This window comes from Cheilinus undulatus, linkage group 15, assembly GCF_018320785.1.
Source record: "Cheilinus undulatus linkage group 15, ASM1832078v1, whole genome shotgun sequence".
Lineage (NCBI taxonomy): Eukaryota > Metazoa > Chordata > Actinopteri > Labriformes > Labridae > Cheilinus > Cheilinus undulatus.
Window position 1 is genome coordinate 38,477,566 of NC_054879.1, and position 23,092 is coordinate 38,500,657.

A 23,092-nucleotide genomic window follows, 5' to 3' on the forward strand; every position below is an offset into this window, starting at 1 on the left:
TAATTACATATCATTTTTTATGAACGCGGGCCTGAAATCCTTGTTTGAATCTGTAATGAAGCCTTCTGCCACTAATAGCCACTGTAGCTTTATTTAATGACTGCTGCCTTCCTGTCAGAAACTCCAAGAACATGAGAAGCTCAGCATTTAGCGTGTTGTAGGAACAGTGCAACTGGACAGTTTTTTAACTAGTAAAAGGAAGATAAAGTTGTACGTAGGCTGTTGAGAGTTATACTCGTGTTTAACAACTCAACTAAAGTGATGAGTAACCACATAGTGCATAATATTAATCTGCAAAGAAGAACAACAGCTGGCAGAGCTAGCTGCTAATGTTAGCCACGCTCTACACAGCACATTATGCTCACACTATATCTGCTGGCACAATGACCCTGTGATGAATTTGACTGAATTTAACCAGAATTTACATGATCCTAAAAGGGAAATAGATGGCTGGGAACATCCTTAATAGTTACAGTTTTGGAAAATTCTTCCACGAGTGTTAGTTAGCTAACATATTTTAGTTCATGTTGCTTAACAATTGTATCAGGATCACAGTTAGGTGTCAGTCAGTGTTCTAGCACTGTAATAATGGTTAAAAAGCAGTCATATTTTTATAAAGCTATATTTGATGGCGTGGTTAAGATAAGTCTGTTCAGTGCGACTGTCTATTGTAACAGAGACAGCGGAGCATCAGACAGCATTAATCCACTTGTTTCTCCTCTTTGGGTTTTCTTTCTCAAATGTAGAGAAGTAGAGAAGTATGACCCTAGCTTGCCTTCTCATTGGTTACTGCATCAGTTGAACAACAACGTTATTTTAATTTAGAAAAACAGCTAAAACATGTAAGGGTTCAAATTCCCTATAGTATGCAGTAGAAGTAAGCATTTTGAAGAGTGTGGAAAATCATGTGAAAGCTACTAATAGGAAGAGGAAACAAGAACCAAAAACATTAAAGGTCATGTACTATGACAAAATACACTTTTTCAGGCTTTTCTAGAAAAAGATGTGCCCCTGGCCTGTCCATAATCCCCCCAAGAATCAGAACCCAGATTTTCCCCTAATGATGTCATGTGGGGAGTTTGCACTGCGCCCAGGTTTCGGTAGAACTGTTGAAGTAGAATTGCTGTCACATGGCATCACTTTTATCATGGAACACATATCAGAAATATTTCATATCCAAGTATTTCTTTAACTATGAATTTTACCCCTCATCTAGTTTTTAGTATTTTATCCCAGGTTCCTCTGCTGTGTTTTTGTTTTCCACTGTTATTCATAATTAATACTCAGAGCTGAACTCTGTGTTTTCAGTAATAATGATCAAGTCCAGAGTACGGTGGCCTGTAGCACACAACCTGCCTGTCCATTTGTCTGTCTGTCATTAGCGGCTTCACTGGATCATATCCTGCTGTCACATTTTCTGCTTTCTCTTTCTTATCTCTGCCTCACCCCCTGCTTAGACAACACTTTTTAACAGGTAACCTGCTGAGTGTGTCGTGGGGATTAGAGGCAGCCATGTGAGCCACATCCACACATCACTTCACACGTATGTCCAGTCCTCATGGACACAGCTGTAGAGGCATGTGCTACCAAACATACTCAAACCTTAATCCCCTGAAAATACTAAATCAACTATGTTCATCCTTTAGGCACATGTTCCTGTTTTTTAACCTGTCTCCTCTGCTTTTTGTAGTATCAGTCCCTTTCCTGTCTCCAATAAAAAAAGATTAAGAAAAACAGCATTATCCAATCACATACAGTGGCTTGTATTCATATGTATTGTATTCATATCCCTTGGATTTTTCCAAATTTCTTCACGTTACAACCATAAATGTAAATATATTTTATTGGGATTTTGCATGATAGACAAACACAAAGTGTTACATCATTGTGAAGTGGAAGGAAAATTACACATGGATTTAATTTTTTTTACAAATGAAAATCTGAAAAGTGTGGTGTGCAAAAGAATTCATCCTTCAGGAGTCTGATACTGATGAATAAAATCCAGTGCAACCAATTACCTTCAGAAGTCCGCCTTTGTGTAATCTAATCTCAGTATAAATACAGCTGTTCTGTGAAGGCCTCAGACGTACGTTAGAGAACATCAGTGAACAAACAGCACCATAAAGACCAAGGAACACACCAGACAGGTTAGGAATAGTTGTGGAGAAGTTAAAAGCAGGGTTAGGTTATAAAAAATATCCCAAGCTTTGAAGATCTCATGGAGCACTGTTCAATCCATCATCCGAAAATGGACAGAGCATGCCACAACTACAAACCTACAGAGAAATGGCCGTCCACCTAAACTTACAGGTAAGGAGAGTATTGATCAGAGAAGCAACAAAGAGGCCCATGGTAACTCAGGAGGAGCTGCAGAGATCCACAGCTAAGGCACAGGACAACTATTAGTCATGCACTCCACAAATCTGGCCTTTATGGAAGAGTAGCAAGAAGAAAGCCATTGTTGAAAAAAAGTCATAAGAAGTCTTGTTTATGGTTTGCCAAAAGCCATGTGGGGGACACCCACTTTGGTGAGATGAGACCAAAATTGAACTTTTTGGCCTAAACACAAGGCGCTATGTGTGTCAGAAAACTAACACTGTACATCACCCTGAACACATCATCCACACTGTGAAACATGGGGGTGGCAGCATCATGCTGTGGGGATGCTTTTCTTAAGCCAGGACAGGGAAGCTGGTAAGAGTAGGTTCACCTTCCAGCAGGACAATGACCCTAAACATACAGCCAGAGCTACAATGGAAAGGTTTAGATTGAAGCATATTCATGTGTTAGAATGGTCAAGTCAAAGTCCAGACCTAAATTTCACTGAGAATCTGTGATGGGACTTGAAAACTGCTGTTCACAGATGCTCTCCATCAAATCTGATTGAGCTTGAGATATTTTGCAAAGAGAAATGGGCAAAAATGTCAGTCTCTAGATGTGCAAAGTTGGTAGAGACATAGTCCAAAAGACTTGCAGCTGTAACTGCAGTGAAAGGTGGCTGTACGAAGAACTGACTCCAGGGGGCTGAATACCTTTGCACTCCACACTTTTCAGATTTTTATTTGTAAAAAATTTTGAAAGCCATGTATAAGTTTCCTTCCACTTCACAATTATGCGTCATGTGATCTATCACATGAAATCCCAATAAAATATATTTACATTTGTGGCTGAAATATGAAGAAATGTGGAAAAGTTCTGGGGGTATGAATACTTTTGCAAGCCTCTGTACAGCCATATGGCTCCACTGCTGATACTGTATGAGACTTGACATCATGTAAAAATCCTTCATATGCTCTGTGTTTCAGGCATGGTTGAGTTTAGGCCATCTGTAGGTTTTATCAAGTGTAAATCCCTAGAAAGCATTCCATCAAAGTGAATGGCATTGATGTAAGAGTTTAAAATATAAAAACTGTACAGATTGACAGTTATTAGGAGCCCAAATCTAGTAGCCAGTGAATCGATCACAAACTGACAACACAGACCTTATGTGTGTTTGTCAAGCATATTAAATGAGATCTCAACATTTAAAATGTTAATATGATACTGAATGTGTGACAATTCTGTAAACAGGTGGGCAGACAACGGCAAGTCAGTAGGAACTAGGGCTGGGCAATTAATCGCAAATTAGATTAAATTGCAATATGGCACGCTACAATTTTCAAATCGCAGAAGGTGCAATATTTCCTTAACCTGAAATTTGTGTCAAAATACCAATTTAAAACCTTTTTACAGCAGACATGTTATACATTACATATCATGCAATCATTTTAGTGGCATATTTTTTGAATAGTGTATAAAAGAATTCATATTTTCTTCATTTCTGAATGTTTTTCTTTTTAAATATGAGAATTATATAAAAGTTATCATTCCTTTTAATGCAACAGTTCATGTCCAATTTGCAAAATGAGACAAAATCTTCAGAATTCGATATTTTTTCTTATTGGTTAAGCTCTAGCTTAATCTATCTAATATTGTGTTGGTTACAGTATATAATGAATTATTTCCTGTTTTTACTGGAAAATGCATGAGATGAGAACTTAAGAAATAATTGCATATTAAATTGCAATTGCAACATTGGGTAAAAAAATCACAATTAGATTATTTTCCCAAATTGTTCAACCCTAGTAGTAACACCTGCCTCATGTTTACATCTCATCACTTTATCCCACAGCGACAGAGCTCGTCTTTTACATTGCTTTTGTCATTTAGGAATGAAAAAAATTCAATGTAAAACCCTGATGTACTGTGAGCAGCTTCTTATTGCAGCTTGATGATAACAGCCCTGCTCACTACATAATATCCCATAAAAATGATCTGCTTTAACACAAAAGACAAATTCTCTTGGATCACTTAAATGCTCTCCATAACAAGAAGGAATAAAAACTGAAATCATATTACACTTGTTCCACCTTCCCTGCATCACATGTGTTTTAAGCACCAAATGGCTCAAAGTGATCAATCAAAATTGATCTGGGATGTAGATATACTTTAAAAGGTCGGCTTTAAAAATCTGCACACATCTCCACACAAGAGTAAAGGAGGAATATAAAAGGTGGGATTTGGCCTCTTCAATCCATACAGGCAGACGTGTGCCTCACATATGAAAATAGGAAGATAACATGTCACTAAATTGATTTAATGCTCTTACCTCTACACTGAAATGTTTTTTTTTTTATCATTTGGAGGCTTAGCGATGGATTCAGGCTTAGCTCGGTCAGTAAAAGTCAGTGTCTCATCTTCCTCATCTCTCTCTCACTCCCTCCCCCGGAAACACACACACACACATGCACAGTCTTCCATCTACATTGACATGAGGCGTCACCATCTGCCTCACACTCCTATGCACATATAAATCAGTAACCTCTGATAAGGCTACTTCTGTTCCACAGGCAGAACATCAGGGCGTCTTCACAAGAACAGGCTTGCAAATGGCACCAGCTAAAGTGTTTCATTCTGTGTCTGTGCATGCATGTGGCTGCGCATACATCTGCATGTGCATAATGAAAACGTGCAGACAGATGATTGGAAGGAAAGAGGGACCATCACTCTCTTCTCACTGACTCCGTCTCTCTCTCTATTTCTCGCCTAATGAAATATGTTATTCTGGCTCCTGGCTAATCGAAGCCAATTAGCTTTCCTGTGCGCTCGCTGGCTGTGCAGGACACACTGATAACATGCTCAGCACATCCATCGTTTCCTGCAGGCCAGAACCTGAAGTAGCTGCTACTGTTCATGAGCGTTATGTGGAGACATTCATTTAATCAATTATCTCACTGATGTTCTGCACTTATTGCCCAACGTGATGTATGGCTTCATTTTACAGCGATACAGTGCACTGTGGGATAATAGTACTCACAGAGGCAAGATCTTTATTTCTTCCCCTGAAGTCCTTCGATAATTTTAGATATTCAGTTAATCTACTACTGCTGCATTTGCCTCCACACTTGTCCCCTGATTCTTCCTCCAACAATTGTCTTTCATTAGATATCTATAAAATCTAGCTCTCTCTAGCTGATTTCCCTAATTTTCACACCCTAACTTCACTGATTACTGATTAATAAGGTGGTAATAAGGTTATGTGTATTCATCCTCAGTCACTGTGATTCAGACATCACAGTTTGGTGAATGCAGTCATACAATGTATAGGTATGAGTGGAGAAAGGCAATCATACATGTACTAGAAAGGGGACTTAACAAAACCAGACTTCCTTTGACTAATCTGGCTAAACTAAGCCGAGATATCAGGTAATTCTGACTTAATCTCAGAATTCTGACTTTAATCTCAGAATTCTGACTTTTTCTCAAAATTCCAACTTTAATCTCAGAATTCCAAATAATCTCAGAATTCCAAATAATCTCAGAATTCCAACGTTAATCTCAGAATTCCAACTTTAATCTCAGAATTCTGACTTTAATCTCAGGATTCTGACTTTTTCTCAGAATTCCAACTTTAATCTCAGAATTCCAACTTTAATCTCAGAATTCTGACTGAATCTCAGAATCCTGACTTTGTTCTCGGAATTCCAACTTTAATCTCAGAATGAAAAAAAAAAATGGGGTATCTCAAAAAGGGAATTTCAGTGGCCCTTATCTATCTAAAAAAAGGTTCAAATTTTGTGTTACATATGTTATAGAGTTGCTTCATTTTGTCAGATGAAACACCCTCTTGATCACTTTTCCTTATTCCATTTTGTATGCCAATATCAGCTGTAAACCACTGCACAAAGGTCAATCCTCAGAAATTTCTAACAATATTAGAACACATCAGTCTTCAGTCATGGCCAGCATCACACACCAGTGAGTCATAAGCAGTGGCTGAAAGTGAAGAACATTTTTGCTCACATTTATGAGTTGTTCTTTTAAGGAGCTCTGACTCATCCTGCCTTAAAGCATGATTAGTTTCATATCAGTAGCATACCTTATAGCACAGAGTCAACTCACACAGCTCCTTTTAATATTTCCCCCTTAATTTCAGTCTCATTAACACCTAATTTTGCTGCTGCTGTCTCTGTCAGCCCACACCTCTAAGCTGCACTGAAACAATATTGAAGGATTGATGACAGCTTCACATGGAGTTGTTCTGTTAGAGAGGAATAAACTATTGAGAATAACTGAAGCCACTCTAAAATCGTTTTAAAGTTAAGCCCTGACAGACAAAATCTGACTGTTTGGCCTTGTTCACTTCACACTCAGCTTCACTGATTTTGTTGGAGTACTACTCCAGTTTAAAAAGCCAAATGACAGAAGGGCAGCCTGCAGCACTGAACGTGTGGTGCGATGATTTTTTTATGACGTTTGTAGAGAGCATCAGCCATTGCTGCCCGTTCGTTTAGACATCGTTGTTTACAGGCTAAAAAAAGTGTGAAAATGTGAGCAGAATGTGAGGGAAAATACTTCAACTGCATCACTTTTCTTCATGCAATTTATCTGAATTTTTCCAGACATGTGCTTCAATCCTGAGTGCATCGCATGCATGTGATATATGACTTTTGGTTGCATCACAACCATTCAGGATGTCTGCTTTATTTGACAGCTTTGTGACCATGCGTACACCCCGTTTTACTCAGTTTAGCTCAACTGCGCTGTGCAAACTCTATTCGAAAGCTTCTTTTGTGAAGCTGAATGCAACATCATTGTTATATGACTGGAAATTTAGGCATGCCTGCCCACAGATTTGACTGGGACCCTGAAACCCCTGAGAATGGGCCCTCCCTAGTGGTGATTTATGACAGTATTATTGCATGTGTGCTGAATCAGTAGCAATGGTGCTAGCATCATGGCTAAAAGTTATTCCATTTTGGATCTGAAAAGTGTGTGATGATTTATTATTTATTATCATTCATCTAAATGATTTATTCATGCCACTTTTTAACCCATTTTCACCACTGTTTCTGCCTATCAAGCCTTTCCAACTGTTTCAACATTAAACCCACTTTTGCTACTTTCTCACCTATTTAACCACACATTTTGCCAATTTAAGCCATTTTTGCCACTTTCAACCCCTTTTTGACAATTTTCAACTGTTTTACAACTTTTTACTGCTCTTTTTTCTCTTTACGTCATTTTTGCCACTTTTAACCAATTTTTGCCATAAATAACCCTTTTATGCCACTTTTTTAAAGATTTCTTTTTGGGCTTTTTCATGCCTTTATTAGATAGTGGAGGACAGTGGATGGACTCAGAAGCAGGGATGAGAGACGGGAGAGACATGCACAAAAGGGCCACAAGCTGGATTCGAACCCAGGCCGCCCACGCCTTAAACCACTCGCCCATCAGCGCCCCTTTATGCCACTTTTTAACTGGTTTTCACCATTTTATTGCCCATTAGTGCAACAATTAGCCAATTTTTTGCCACTTCTACACTTTTTAAAAAACTCTTTTAACCTTTTTTGCCACTTTTTGGCCCTTTTAAACTGCTTTACACCACTTTTACTGTCCATTTTTGCCTCTTTTAGCCAATTTTCAGCCCATTTTTACACTTTTTTCCTCTTTTAACCTTTATTTTTTAAATCACTTTTAACCAGTCTTTGACTGACACTGTATGCACTTTTCATGCCACTTTTTAACTGCTTTTCACCAATTTTACTGTCCATTTTTGCCACTTATGACCCCTTTTTGCCTCTTTTAATCTTTGTTGCCTCTTCTAACCTTTTTTTTTACCACTTTTAACCAATTTTTGCCACATATATCCAATTGTTGCCAATGTTAGCGGCTTTTCACCGTTTCTACAGCCCATTGTTTCCCCGATTAGCCAAATTTTTGCTTTTTTACATTTTTTGCCTCTTCTAACCTTTTTTGCCCCTTTTAATCAATTGTGCCACATGTCACCCATTTTTGCCCATTTTAAACTGCTTTCACCATTGTAACTACCCATTTTGCCTCTATAAGCCAATTTTTTTTGCCAGTTTATACCCCTGATTACCAATTTTTATCTTTATTTTGTCATTTTTAAATTATTTTTATCTTAAAGTCATTTCAATTTCTTCTACTTTATTCTCCTGACATGTGTGCACATCATGGCTTAGCTATGAAGTCTTACATTTCCCAATGGTTTCGTTCAGTGCGCCCATCTTTATTGTTAAGATTACAGATAAAAAGTTAATTCTGTTTAAAGAAAATGGGTTTACATTTGAAACTGCTATATTGTACTACAGCATAAATAAATAAAATGCATTGTGTTAGAAGTGGTTATTATTCAGATTAAATATAAAATATGGTTATCAGATTAACTTTACAATGGATCAGGATTTTCCTGACTCCCATTTATCTGGGCCCCTGAAAGCTCTCCTCTTTATCCCCCCTTATGGGCGGCCTTGAATCAAGGCAATGGATGAGAAAGGTGGGTGAACAGATTCCCTGCTTACAATAATCGAATGTTAACTCCAGGTGCTATTAATAGGCATGGAGTGTAAAAAAAATGGATGAATTAATAATAATATTCACAATTCATCCATGAATATTTAAGGTTGTCATGAATTCCCCCTCAATCGTTTTAGAGGACAGTACATTGACTGGCACTCGTCTCTTCCTATTACATATGCAGGGAAAAGCCGGATCTGCTCCCATAAAACCAGGGTGTCTGTAAATGTCACAGCTAGTGGCTTTTTCAGCACGGTAAATGTCATGGAAGCCTTAACAGTAATTCAACAACAACCTGCAACAGCTGATGGAGGAAAAAGCTCAATGTATGAGCCACAGATAGAGCTCTGCTGGTGTTATGAAACGACATGTTGAGAAGGCATGTATTCAACACCTCAGCTCTCCACTGGCAGTGAGATGAGAGAGTGTGAGCATCGAAGGGAGTGAAATACGCTCCAAGAGGAGAGGTGGGGCGCTGAGGGGAGTGGCGGCAGAAAGGAGGGCCTAATTCTTTATCTAAATGTGTTTTTGTGCGTTTTAAATCCAAGGACTTTCTTTTTTATGCTTGCAGAGACAGATTAACACTGCTTTTTTCATCGTCAACATCTCCAAGTCATGCTGTTTGTTGTACTACATCAGATGGTATCCTTGACTATTTTATTAGCTTCATAAATATAGTCTGTACCTGTATCTTTCGCAATAAACATGGCATGACAGGTTTCCTTTAGAGCCACTTTAACTGTTATCAGGGCTGCACAGGAGTGTCAAATCATGTGCTGTGAAGTCTGCAGGTGTTTGTTCCACATCACAACACCTCACTGCATCCAGTGGGAAACCATTTAGAAAGATAATTATGGTTGGGCAATGGGTTCCTCCCTCCTGTGCATTAGTGTTGTTTTTATGCTTATTGTGGTTATAAATAAATCCTGTGAAATAAGTCCTGTTGTTCAGAGCTGCATCGCCATAAAACAGGAAACAGGCTTCTGACAAATTTTAGGACATGTGTTTACATAGCGGTGAGGTAGCCTGTTCATGACGTCAGCAGTCCCAAACACAGACTTCCTTACAGTAAACAGTAGTCTCAGAGCAAATACTATCATCTTTAACGCCATCCAATCTGATTCCAGAATCACCTCTTGAGCCACAGAAGACACCATAGAGCCCTTTAAACTACCAGATACTTGACCTCACAGCAACCTTGGCCATTTCAGCAAAGTGCATTTCCACAACCTTTGATTACAACCAAGAAGAGAGAAAAAGTCAAAATGACTACAAAGCTCATTTAGCAGCAATATGATGAGTACAGTGACCACGGCAACACCCACTAACAGCCCCTAAAGATTTTTCTGTAGAACCCTATTTGCAATCAAGTGATCTCCAATGCCCACTGAGGGTCAGAATGTGAGGGACAGCTATTTAGAATGAATGGGAATGAAGGAAAGTTAACAGCTTTAAGAAGACCTCAACACTAAAATTAGCATCAGAAAATTTCTACAAACATTGAATAGGATTCCTAAGCTTTACAAAACAGTGATTTTGCCACAGTTTAAAGGATTTACCTGGCACAGAGGTGATCAATATAAAAAATCACTCAGTCCTACTGACCTCCTAGCATCTAGCGTTGTCCATCCAGATGAAGGGAAACAAGACTGAGCTAAAAGGCTAGATGAACTCATTTACAGGAGACATATTTCACCCCTTTAAGACAAGTTTATATTGATCTCAGTGGTCCCCAAAACATGCCTGTGAAGTTTGTTGCTGAAAAAACACTCCAGTATTGGATTTTTGCATGTCTAAAAACCCCTCTGTTTCAGCCCTGCTCAGAAAGAGCTGTTCATGTGTCTGTGGCTTTAAATATTAATGAGCTGGCTGACTCCGCCCCTCTCAGGAAATGGATGTGGCTCTCCTGATCCTCCTCTCTGCTCAGTAGAGGAGGGTGGAACTTTTGTCCAAGTGGGAAGGGCTTCTAATCCTGGGGGTGGGGCTAACTCCCCACATGACATCATGGGGGGGTGTCTGACATTGGCTTGTTTCAGCACACATTTTCTGAAAGGTATGGGGGGGGCTTTTTTGATTCTTGGGGTGTTGAGAACAGGCCAGGGGCACATAGAGAGTAGAGAGTAGCAGAGCAACAAACACCGGCTGCATGTCTCACAAGAGCAGCATCAACCAAGAAGGAGCTTTTGTGCTTTTGGACAAATCACTGACCACTTGCCAGTAGGTGGCAGCAGAGATATCTATTCCGTTGACTGATGTGTACAGAACGAGACATGCACAGTTGCGGTAAATCCTGGGCTTTCTGCAAGGAATCGTGCCAGCATACGTTGTTGAACTTATCAAGACTAATGTTAGGAGGAAAGTTAGCAAAATGCAGGACAAAAACAACGTCATGTCTTCACAAATAAGGCCTTTAAAGAAGAGGACATCTTATCTGATCAGGTGGACATGAAGATTAAATAAAAGACTGGTTCATAGGAGGGCTTCACTAACGGGATGCAACGAGGTAAATGCTTTATTTTGTTTTCCCTGTTTCCTTTTTCAAATACCTGGATCAGACCAGGCCTGATTTAAGCACTTTTCGGAGTCAAAAAAGCCCAATTATTTTGATAATTCTGATACACCTTACAAGTGTAATGTATAAAATTGCGATTTTTATAGCCGCCAAAACAAAACTGAGTTGTATAGCAGATAACAAATATATCCTAAATTAAAACAATGGTCCAAATGCTTTCCTTAAAAAAAGTGAAGTCAAACTCTCTTGGTTTGTTGTTCTTAGCTCTGTGTTAAGAGTGATAAGAAAGCATTTTCCTCAGCTTGTATTTATTTTACTTAGAGGGTTAAACATGCTTCATTTGCATTAATCCCTCCCTCTCTAGCTGGTACCCCTGCCCCCACCTGAGGGAAGAGCGATGGTCCCTCTCACTCAGGGACACTGCATGTGGAGGTGGAATGATGGAGTTTCTTTGCAGGAGTAAAACTCAAGGAGAACTATCCCACACAACAGGAAGATTTTTTAAACATACATCAAAGAAATAGGAACTGAATCTGTCTGGGCTACATGTCTGAATGGTGATGGTCCTACAAACAGCTGCTACTGGTCCGAAACCTGAGGGAGGGGTGGGAGGTAGAAGCGGAGCAGTTTGTTGGTGCTAAAGTGCAGCGTCTACTTCGAACGTGACGTATTATACCTTTGATGAAATTGGAATAACTTGAGTTACAACTTGTTTAATCCAAATCCATATTTCTGCCTTAAGTGAACCATGTTTTCTGTGCCTTAAATTGGCCAAAGTTTCACCAAGCTCTAACACCGTTAAACTGGTTTTAATATTTAAAAAAATATTTACTGAGTCTTTGACAGGGGCACTTACAGATGACTAGTTTTGTGTTTCACTTTAGGCTACTTGCTGGTTCAGAGAGTCTGAATATAACCTCCAGCTGATTTCAGTGATGTCAAAAATTGGTAAGATTAAGGTAGAAAAAAATATGAGAAAACTAAGTTTTAAGTGGCTAATGGTGCATGCTTTGAAATCATTTTTCTGAAGGTGGCATGACTCATCAACACCAATATCAGAATGACCGACAGAGAGAAGACAGGAAGATTGAGCCAACATGGTGAAAAAGTAATCAAATTCATGAGTAGCGGCGTGAGTAATGATGGTGACAGCTGATGCACAGGGTCAGACATCCTCCTTCTTTCTTCTGGGAGTGCCAAATGAGAAAGAAAAAACCTGTACGAGGGCAAGAACAAGTCTGTAAAGTGAGATGTATCAGCAGTTGAGGTAAATAAGTCTCATTTACACGTCAAGCTGTCACCAGTCAACGGCATAATGATGTGCTCAATGTCTGACATGTTTCTTACATACGTGAAGCCCTCACACACCTCATCAACACAGACAAACAGCTGCTTAGATAGAGATGGATGAAAATAGCATGTGTTGATTGGTAAAGTAGCAGGTGGAGATGGGACTGAGTGGAAATCAAGACTGATGACGCACTTTAATGTTCTTTCTTGCTTGCAAGATCAAGTTAAGTCACTTTCATTTTACACGGACATCAGAGTCACTGATTTGCCTCATAAGGTTTGGCATTCTGCGTCATTTATTACGGCACGCCTTTATGTAGTCAATTTGGAGAGATTGCATGGAAATGATTCCCAAAAATAGACATGGATTTTAAATATAAAAACAGCAGGAAGCAGCAACATGAACATGTGGCACAGACAGCAGCCATCTGACCTTTTTATGAATAAATCCCTGTGTGGCCGGTATTTGATTCCTGACTGTGACACACGCACACTCACTCTGTCTGCTCCCTGATCCCTCATTCACATCTCCTCCATAGAGTAAGCACATAATAAAGCAGGATGTGACTTTAAATCACAGCTTTACTTTGAAATATCACATCCTGTTCTCAGTGAAATGATACAGCATGTTAAGTCTTGATGTGAACAAAGATTGCTAACGTGCTTTAACCTCTTAAGACCTGCATCCACATATAAGCACATTTGGCTTTCCTACATCATAGCAATCATTTTTTGTTTAAGAATTGATGTAAAAAAATGTCCATTCAAGTTTAAGGTATTTGCTTGAAATGCTGAAATTTGCTGTTTGGATATTTTAGGGAATTTGCTTGGAAGTTATCAAAGTATTTTATTAAAATTGAGGATATGTTTGTATATTTTGGAGGGCTTCGTGGCTTTTAATTTATTTCATTGTTTAATGCATTTTCATGGGAATATGGGGAAATTATTACCACATTTTGAGGGAATTGGATTAGGACTTTGGGGTTCAGGATTTGTCTTAGAAAACTTTAGTGGGTTTAGTTTGTTTGCATTATTTTCATGGAATTTTGGAGAATGTTTTTGAAATTTGCCAGGAAATTTAAGCGGGGAATTTACTTTAATATTTGAGGAATTTGCTTGAAATTTTTCAGGAATTTGCATGGATTTTTTGGGGATATTTTTTTATTGGAATTTTCAGGCTTTATGAGGAATTTTCACTGAAAGATTTCAGGACTATCTAAAGAAATATTTGGGCACTTTTCATTAAATGCTTTAAAAATATGTTTAAGAATTTTCAAAGTCATTATTAAGACATAATTTTAAAAACTATGGAATTTTTGGGGTTTTGGAAAGGAAAATTTCTAAAAAAATTCCTGTTTAACAACAAGACTGATAGGAGGTTAAGTGAGTTTATGAACCTGATTTAAAGATCTAGACTGCTATTTTTAACTAACTGCAGAAGTAAGACTAATCCTTGGTTCATGTGCCATGATTTAAAGTAAATGGTGGGTCAGTTTGCTCTACATTTTAGCCAAAAGAATCTGTAATTCGTTAGCATTTAAGGCTGTCAGGAGACTGGAATTCTCAATCCTGATTAATCTCAGAATTCCCAAAATGAATTGCAATTGATCACATCAATGTACAGCAGGGGTCATCAAATACATTTGCTCAAGGGCCAGATTTAGTCTTGACAGAGACTCTGGGGGCCAGACTTTCAAATAAACAGAAATTCAAAAAAAATCTTTTGGTCAGATTAAGTAAATTATTGTATGAGGATTTTTATTTTCACAAGGAGACAGGCCCGCCCACAGAATTGGCTGGGCCCCTGAAAATATCAGAGAATGGACTGTCCCAAATTGTGATTTAACAGCAATATTAACTCATTTTGACACTTTTTAACCCCTTTTCACTACTTCATTCGGCCATTTCTACAACATTTTTGCCACTCTCAACCCATTTTTGCCACTTTTCACCCATTTTGCCACTCTTTAACCCCTTTTTGCAACTTTCCTGCCAATTATTGTCGCTGTGTGCCACTCTTTAACCCATTTTCACTATTCTTCCAGGCTATTTTTGCTATAGTTTGGCACTTTTCACACATTATATATATCTCTTGCCTGTTTAACCCATTTTGGACATTCTTTAACCCCTTTTAAACCACTATTCCTGCTCATTTCTAACCATTTTGTGCCATTTTAGCCACTTTTTCACCCCTTTTCATTATTTTTTGCACCATTTCTGCCACTTTTAACCAGTTTGTGATCCTCTATGCCCCCTTTTGCCCCTCTTATCCAATATTTGCAGCATTTTAACCTCTTTCACCACGTTTCCTGCCAATTTTTGACCCTTTGTGTGACTCCACAACCAGTTTGACAATCATCACCAATTTTTGTCTCTCTCTTACCCCTTTTCATCGCTTCATTCAGACATTTTTGCAGCATTTTTGCCAATCTCAACACATTTTTTTTTTATCATTGATGACAAATGAATTTCTGTAAAAACATCAAATGTTAAGTCATTTTAAAACTATTTCAATACTAACTGTTTTTGGGGTGGAAATAACAGCTGCAGACAGTTACTCTGAAAACCAGAACTTTTCTTCTTTTTCTAAATGTAATGATCTTCTGGGGGCCGGACAGGAAGCTTTGGGAGGCCTGATATGGCCCTCGGGCCGCCAGTTGATGATCAGTGGTGTACTGCATTTGAAAATTCCACTATATTGCAAGCAAGATGCAAGATTTAAACACGAGCTTAACCAGGGAAAAAGGAACTTGTTATGGATTAAAGAAGATAAATAAAGGGGAAGTAAAAAGGTAAATGTTTGATAACACAAGGTGCAGATGTCTTTGAGTTTTTCAAAGTAAAATAAGATTAAATTAAGGAGCAGTGTTGGACCACATCACTGTGGCTGCAGGGAGGTGCTGATATGATTTAACCAGAGTGCTGAAAGGGACAATAAAGCATGAGATTTAGAAAAAAATTGCACCACTTGTGGATCTTGAGTAATGCAATTCATTTTGACAGCCCTTTAAGCATTATAAATAAAAGTGAGGGTGTTTAGCAGGGTTTTTAAAATGTTTTTTCTTGCAGAAAACAATGAGTGTTTGCTGTTTGGTTACCAAATAAATGCATGGCAGACCTGCTTACTAACCCTCAGGTTATAAATGAGGTGCAACGTGCGTCCGCTTACCTTTCTGCCTCGTGCGCGGAGGTATGAGGATGGATGAGACGTTGCAGCAGGTGATGTTTGAGGTCTCCACGCTCCCGTTCCCGGCTCCCGTTTGCAGTGCATCAGTCTGCGTTTCCACGCACGCTGGAGACGTATCATTTCGCGCACAAAGCTCCATCTTCCGTTTTTAGGAATATCTCTAAGCGTTTAAAAAGTTCAATTCAGATCTTCTGTCGGTTTCTGCCGGATCATGAAAAGTGACAAAATAACTCAACTCCGCGTCCATGCTCGTGCACACTTGAGACGGAAGTTATGGCTTCCCAACCGCTAAACCCCTGTGGAAAAAAAAAATGTGCGTCTTTCTCGGTGATTTTCCGCTTTTACAGCAGATGTGTCCTACTTGGCATCACACGCGTAAATCAGGGATGAGTGCGCACGAGGAGAGAGGAGAGCTGCGCGCGCTGAGAGAGCGACTGAGCTGAGAGAGGAGTGAGACTCATGTCATATATGATGAGGAGTGTGTGTGTGTGTGTGTGTGTGGGTGGGGGGGTGGGCAGTCAAAACACGCTCTGGTCTGTTTTACAACACTTCAGCTAATGTTGGGCACTGTAAGCTTAAATTGTTAATTTGACATAACTAATGCACAAAAGTACTCATAAATAGAAAAAAATACTTTTTAAATTTGAAGACATTCGGGTTATTTCGGGTTTCCAAATTATCTTGTATATGTCTTGCAGGATTTAAAGTGAAATAAATGATACCGTGGTGGTTTTAAGCTTTAAGAAATATGCTAACGTTAGCTTAAACCTGTTAGGCTTTTTCTTCTGTTTGACAACACCAACGACAACCATGTTTTTATCAGAGCCTTCTTATATAAATAGAGCTGGTTTAAAAGCGTGAAGACTAACAAATAATTAAATTTTAAACCGCAATTAAAATGATTTAGACAGTGCCTATTACATAGATAAAATCTAGAGAAGAAAAATGTCTCCATTCAGTCTACTCATGTATGTGACATGCAGGTTGGGTTAATTGCCGACTCTAAATTGAGCGTGAATAGTTATCTGTCTCCAAGTGACAGCCTCGCAACCTACCCCTCCTCCTTTTCTCTCTCGGTCTCTTATGTATCAGGTGGTTCTGGCCCCAGCTACCCTCTGGTAGCTGCGAAATGATGGATAGAAGAGCTCATACCCATGAAGTATGCTTTGACTCGGTTTTACACGCACAGCGGCGCCCCCGTGCGGCGTAAGAGTGAACTATCCTTGACCGCTATTCAAATCTATACAACTATCACTCTCTATGTTTTTCCGTCAAGTGACGGTCTGACAGGGCTTTCTTCCTTAATATACAAAAAATATCATTATGAAAAGCATTATTACTAGACCCAAAATGAAAGTCCATCCCAGTTCAAGGCCCGGTCCCATTAACTAGTCTGGTGTCACTGCACTTATTAAAGGCATGTGTCATTCAGTGATAGACTGGCCGCTCAAAAATAAGAAAACATATTTTGAAATTACATTTAACAATCGTTTTTTTTTTCCATCTCTTATGTGAAATTTTAATGTTTTGATGTGTGCTGTAAAGCAGTACGGTAGGGTAATTATATAGATTTGATTTACAGTGAGTCAGTCAGCCTCCTTCTACACACAGCCAGCATGACAGGAAAAGATAAAACCTGATAAGGTGACCATTATGCTCAAAGCTAAAAAACAAACAAACAAACAAACAAAAAACAGTAACCCTCAATGAAAATAAGCCCAACATTAGTAAAAAGCAATAGCCTATAAATTGGTCGAGTGTAAGGACCCACTATCACCATCTAAATGACCAATCATGACCCAAATCCCTGGATGTTTCAATCATTAAGAAATGTATTTCATGAGAAATCAGGAAGTTTTCTCTTGAAAAGGAACAACAGATGTAATGGATGGAACATAGAGATTAAAGCGCATAGACTTTTCGGCACATAATTTTTCGTTAGTTTATTTTTATGTAGTTTTTGTTTTAACTTTCAGTTTATTTTTGATTCGTTTTTTTATTTTTTAGATTTATTTTGGGGCTTTTTAAGCATTTTTTAGAGAGTAGTACAGTGGAAAGAGTCGGAAACAGGAGCGAGAAAGTGGGGGAAAGGAGCCACAAGCTGGACTTGGTGGGGCGCAACCTAACCACTATGCCATCTGCACCCCAGTTTTAATTCTTTTACTGCTGGTTTGTTACATTAGCTTAGTTTTTTTTTTTTTTTTTAAATACTAATTTAGCTTCATTTGTGTTCTTTTTAGTGCTAGTTTTAGTGTTTTTCAGTTATATAGGCTACTTGTCAGGTGCAAGGCCCAAAAGAGTCAGAATAAGTAACCATCATACAACTTTTAAAAAAACAGTCATATAGGCTAATGTTCACTTTGTATTTATTTATTCAATTTTGATATTTGAAAATAACTCAAGACCTAAAATCATCCATTGTGTAATGTCCTGACCAATCAAATCAGGACGTTTTTACCCTCTCCAAGTCTGTCTGCTGCTGTCAAAGACTAAAACTAAAGAGATTTTGTTATTCTTATTTTATTTGAGTTACTTTTATAAGGACTTAAATTTCAGTTGGTTTTAGTTTTTGGTAAAGCTTAGTTTTATGTAGTTTAGTTATTTAGTTACTTTGAGTTAACTGCAGACCCTGAGCTCACTTGGGGGATTAAACTGTATGTCCAATCTGGCCTGGGAATGGTTTGGAATCCCTCAGGAGGAATTGGGAAACCTTGTTGGGAATAGGGATGTCTGGGTTGACATGCTTGACCTGCTGCCCCCATGACCTGACTCTGGATAAGCTGAGGAAGATGGATGAATGAGTAGATAATCTTTCCAATCTTTACTGTGCTTGATTTTTAATGGAACATGAATTAAAATCTTTCTTTAAATGATGACTGTCCCATTTGAATAAATAAATATATTCATTTTATTTTAACATTTTGACCCTAACCTCCTGTGTTTCCCTATTATAAATTCTAGGTAGCATTTCCTCGGTTTGTTGGGCAGGTTATTTGATGAGACCTTTGTTTATGACGTATTTTCTGACCTTGTGCATGGATTGTGGGATTGGGGTCATGAATCCTTTTTTGTTGTTTGTGTGTAAAGCACTTCAGGCTTTATTTCATGGAAGTAAATAAGAGTCTGTGCTACTAATTGAAGGATTATCGTAACTGGATAAAGGTCATATAAACTTAGATGTACACTTGGACAAAACTGTTGGTGCCTTTCTGTTAAAGAAAGAAAAACCCAGAATGGTCACAAAAGAAATAACACATTCAAATATACTGAAAAATTCTTTTGAACTGTGGTTCATCAGAATCATTAAAAAAACTAATATGCTGTTCAGCATGGCTACTCTAAGGAGCTTAGTATTGACAAGAACCTCGTCCATCCATCCATTTGTATTAACAGTTGTCCCATTTGGGGTCACAGGAGGGCTGGAGCCAGTCAAAGCTCTTCCTCATACAACCCCACTCCAAAAATGGCCAAACTATCCATTTAAATGCAGAATTCTTTAAAATAATAAATTAAAGATTATTGGTCCGTTACCCCATATTTAAGTTAAAATAAAACTTAACGAATTAAGATATACAGCAGAGCTGTGTTAACCTATGATGATCTGTACGTGTAAACTGTGCTAGGGATCTGGACAGGTTACATGCTTGTTTTTCCACCAGTATGGAGAACCTGTCCCCTCTGTGTCACCTGTATGTAAGGGGGGCTGAAATGTCGCTGCTTTGTGAAGCGTGATATTGCTGTGGAGACCAGGGACCGTGTGCTTGGCCTCTGAATGCTCAAACAACATCTACAGACAAGCAAGGAGGACAAAAGAGGGGGCATCATTTCATTTCACCCACCTTTAATCTTTCCTCTGGTCTAATTAGCTGGCTCGGGCAGGTCATGTGCAGAGACTCTTAGCCCAGATAAACAAGCCATGTGAGGATGCCAATCAAGATGAAGAGAGAGACTAGTGCTCCCAGTTGAGTGTGGTAATCACAAACTGGCATGACATGTTGATTACTGATGCTCCACTGCTGATGAAGACCGGTTGGAGATAATCATCCTGTGGTAGCACTTTACAGCTCACAACTGATCCTCTGGTGCTTTGATACAGGCATGCTTTATGTTTTTTACTTTGATATCAACAAGATAATGTTTCAGGTCAAATAAATAACTTCTGGCCTGGAGGATTCATCAATCCACACAGGAAGCGTCACAGAAATTCACTTTTTCACCCTTCTCTGGCAAACACAGGGGGATGAAGCAGGGTAATGGATAGTGAATGCATCAGTGCAAAGCCGAGCAGAGGAGAATTCCTGTCTCTTTCCACCTACTTCATCTCTCCTCCTGCACCCCTGGGATTGGTTGTTTAAGCACGGCTCCAAGCCAGCAGTAAGTGTGGCTGAAAGGTTTGAAGAGTACGTTTTCACTCAAAGCACGAAACCATCAGCAGATAAGCCTTACACAAACTTAGAGATTCTTAAAATCTTAACTTATTTTGAAAATGTAAGACACTCCTCACACGAGGACAAATAATAATAATAATGACAGATTTAGTTTTGTTATCATGGTGTGTAAGAAGATTGGAAAGATAAATACCAGCTCTTTCTCAATGCAAGGCTTGTCAGATGCTGTTCATACAACTGAATATTAAGTGCTTTTAATCAGTTTATTCAGGGTATATGATTTACTGCCATCCCTGTGTATAAGGTTGTTATCATGTCAGCATAGGTGACTTAATGTCCCCTAGGCTACTGTTATTCTGGAGGCCCCCCTTCTCATTAAAAAACCTAAACCTGATCACTTGAGAGGGGTCTGGCTGCAGCCTGTTCATTTCTGATGCCCACTCACACAAACCTTTCATCTAAGACAACTTATATCTCTGAAAGGAAATGCCATACTTTTCAATACAAGGTATTTCCAGTTTTAGATTTTTTTTTTTTAAGATTTATTCTTGGGTCTTTTCATGCCTGTTTAACAATAATTTATTATACAAGTTTGGAAATGTTTGAAACTGTGAAATAATTATATCTTTATGAACTTGAAGGAGTAGTCATTCAAAATTGCCATATGTTATTTTCTACCACAGCAGACAGCAAATTTTAAGAACAGCCTAAAAACTCATTTAAAAGAACCTGCTCAAAACCAAACAGCATTATATTTGGGTAACAGGCTGGGAAACAAGTCAAGCTGAGCAAAGAGTCAAAAGTTGATCCAGAGTGGTTTAAGACTATTAACTCTATTAGAATGGACAGCATATCTCTGTCTCTCCAACCATTTTAATAAAGTGAAGCTAAAATACCTGTGCAACAAGTGTTTACATGTCAAACTGGTGACTATATTGGTAGCCAAGAGATTTGAGTGTGGAATTGATGCCACTTCTGCTCACCAAAGCACATGTTTAATTTAACAAGCAGCAACCTCCGGTCCTGAAAAATGAAGCCAATGCGGAAGTGCAAAAAATTGCAATACGAGTGCCCACTTGAGGCTGGCTGCAGGAACACCAGAACTCCTGTCTGGACACCTGTCAAACAGCCGGTTTTTACACTAGAAATAACTTGGTTTACAGCCTGGTTCAAAATACCAAATGTGTCTCATTAGCTAATGTCTTTTTTTCTGTATCACAATCATTTAGATTATATTTAGGAAAAACCTCACTGCGGACTGATTGGTGCGTCTGATTTGTTTGACAGATAGCTCAACAGTCAGAAGCTAAGTTTCCAGAATGCTAGCTAGCTAGCTGACAGGAAGCCATACTTAGTGGGCGGGCCGTTAGGTAGATCCAAAGTTTGGATGAGATCGTAATTTCAAGATGGAAGCCACCGCGGATTGGCTTCAACAGCAGTTTAAGTCCGCCTATTGTAAGCAGACGGCTGACGTCACACAGGGTTTGTCCAATTCTTTCTACAGTCTTTGTAATTTACTGATAAAATATCAAGCATTGTACAGATTCTTGTGCCCTTTGAAGCAGATACTGACAGCAGGTATGGAAAGTTGAGCTAGGCATGCACACTGACACAACCTGTAGGTTAACCTCGTCCATGTACACAGCTATACTCAATCAAGAAGGAGAAAAACAGAAACAGTGCAGCTGCTTTGAGAGTTTTATTTTTGTAGCGACAAAAAGGAAAATATGGCTTCTTTTTAAAGTAGGGAATAACTTTTATGAAAAGTTCTTAAACTTAAATTGCAGAACCAATACACTATGTTACTTGTTGAAGAAAAAATACGTTAGGTTAGTAATGTGTTAACACTTTTCATTTGCAGTGGATGATCTGCCACTGCTGTCATCTTAACTTGCTTGCCTGAAGTGGTTCAAAAAGGAACTTTTTCTTGTTTTTTCCCTTTCTTGATGTAAAGGTGGAATTCTATAGACTGATGATAAAATGATAGAAGGTTCCTGTATGTTTATTTTAGTTGGAGCATGGTGGCGACTTGATCTATATTTCTGCAGACTGTAGGAAAACAGTAATGGATATGTGTTGATGTTTCCACTGACAGTGATTCACATCTAAAGATATACATTACTGTTGTTGGAGGTAATACGCTGTAAAAGGTAGCAGTGTGCTTAAAACAGGAGGATGAGTGATGTAGATGTTATGGTATTGATTTACTTAAAGGCACATTAAGAGATTAAGGAGAAGAGTACGGTTTAGAACAATGCATTTTATGGGGAGCAAAAATGGAATGAAAACAAGGTGCTTTTCAGTGCAGCTTTGGATTTAAACTCGTTTTTTTCTACATATTCCAGCAAAATAGATAACACCTCCCCTCAAGCAATGCACTAACTTCCATGAGCAACTCACTGACTTCTAAGCAAACACTTAAAACCAATGTGAAGCCCCTGTTTTGCCCAAAAGCAGTAATAGAAAGTGGATAAAAGATTTTGGGCCAGCCCTTTCAAGATAACAAAGCAAGAGAACTAAAAGACATACCCGCATTTGAAACATAAATACCTAAATAACCAGCAATTGCCTATCACATCCTAGGAGAACATTATGACTCAAATTCAATATAATAAATATTTTCAGCATGTCTCTAGACCAGACGTATTATAATAATGAAATCTATTCACCTTCTATCGATGCAACAACCATTTTTCTTCCACAAATCACAAGTTACATTTTTACAGTCTTTTACGTGGGCTCCCTCTAGACTCAATCCTAGGCCCCATTTTTTCCTCTATCTCGATGTTCAAATAAAGTCAAATGATAAAAAGTACAATATCTCTTACCACTGTTATGCAGATGATTCTCAGGTTT

General features: G+C 38.6%; 1 protein-coding gene across 1 annotated transcript in view; it reads right to left on the minus strand.

Moving 5' to 3' along the window:
• The window catches only part of LOC121522337 (cholecystokinin receptor), a 34,495-nt gene extending 18,277 nt beyond the window's left edge, over positions 1 to 16,218 (minus strand). Inside the window, exon 1 of the mRNA XM_041806567.1 lies at positions 15,831 to 16,218. Coding sequence (XP_041662501.1) covers positions 15,831 to 15,987 — 157 coding nt within the window. The 5' untranslated portion in view covers positions 15,988 to 16,218. The remainder of the gene's footprint in view (positions 1 to 15,830) is intronic.
• Between the last annotated feature and the right edge of the window lie 6,874 nt (positions 16,219 to 23,092).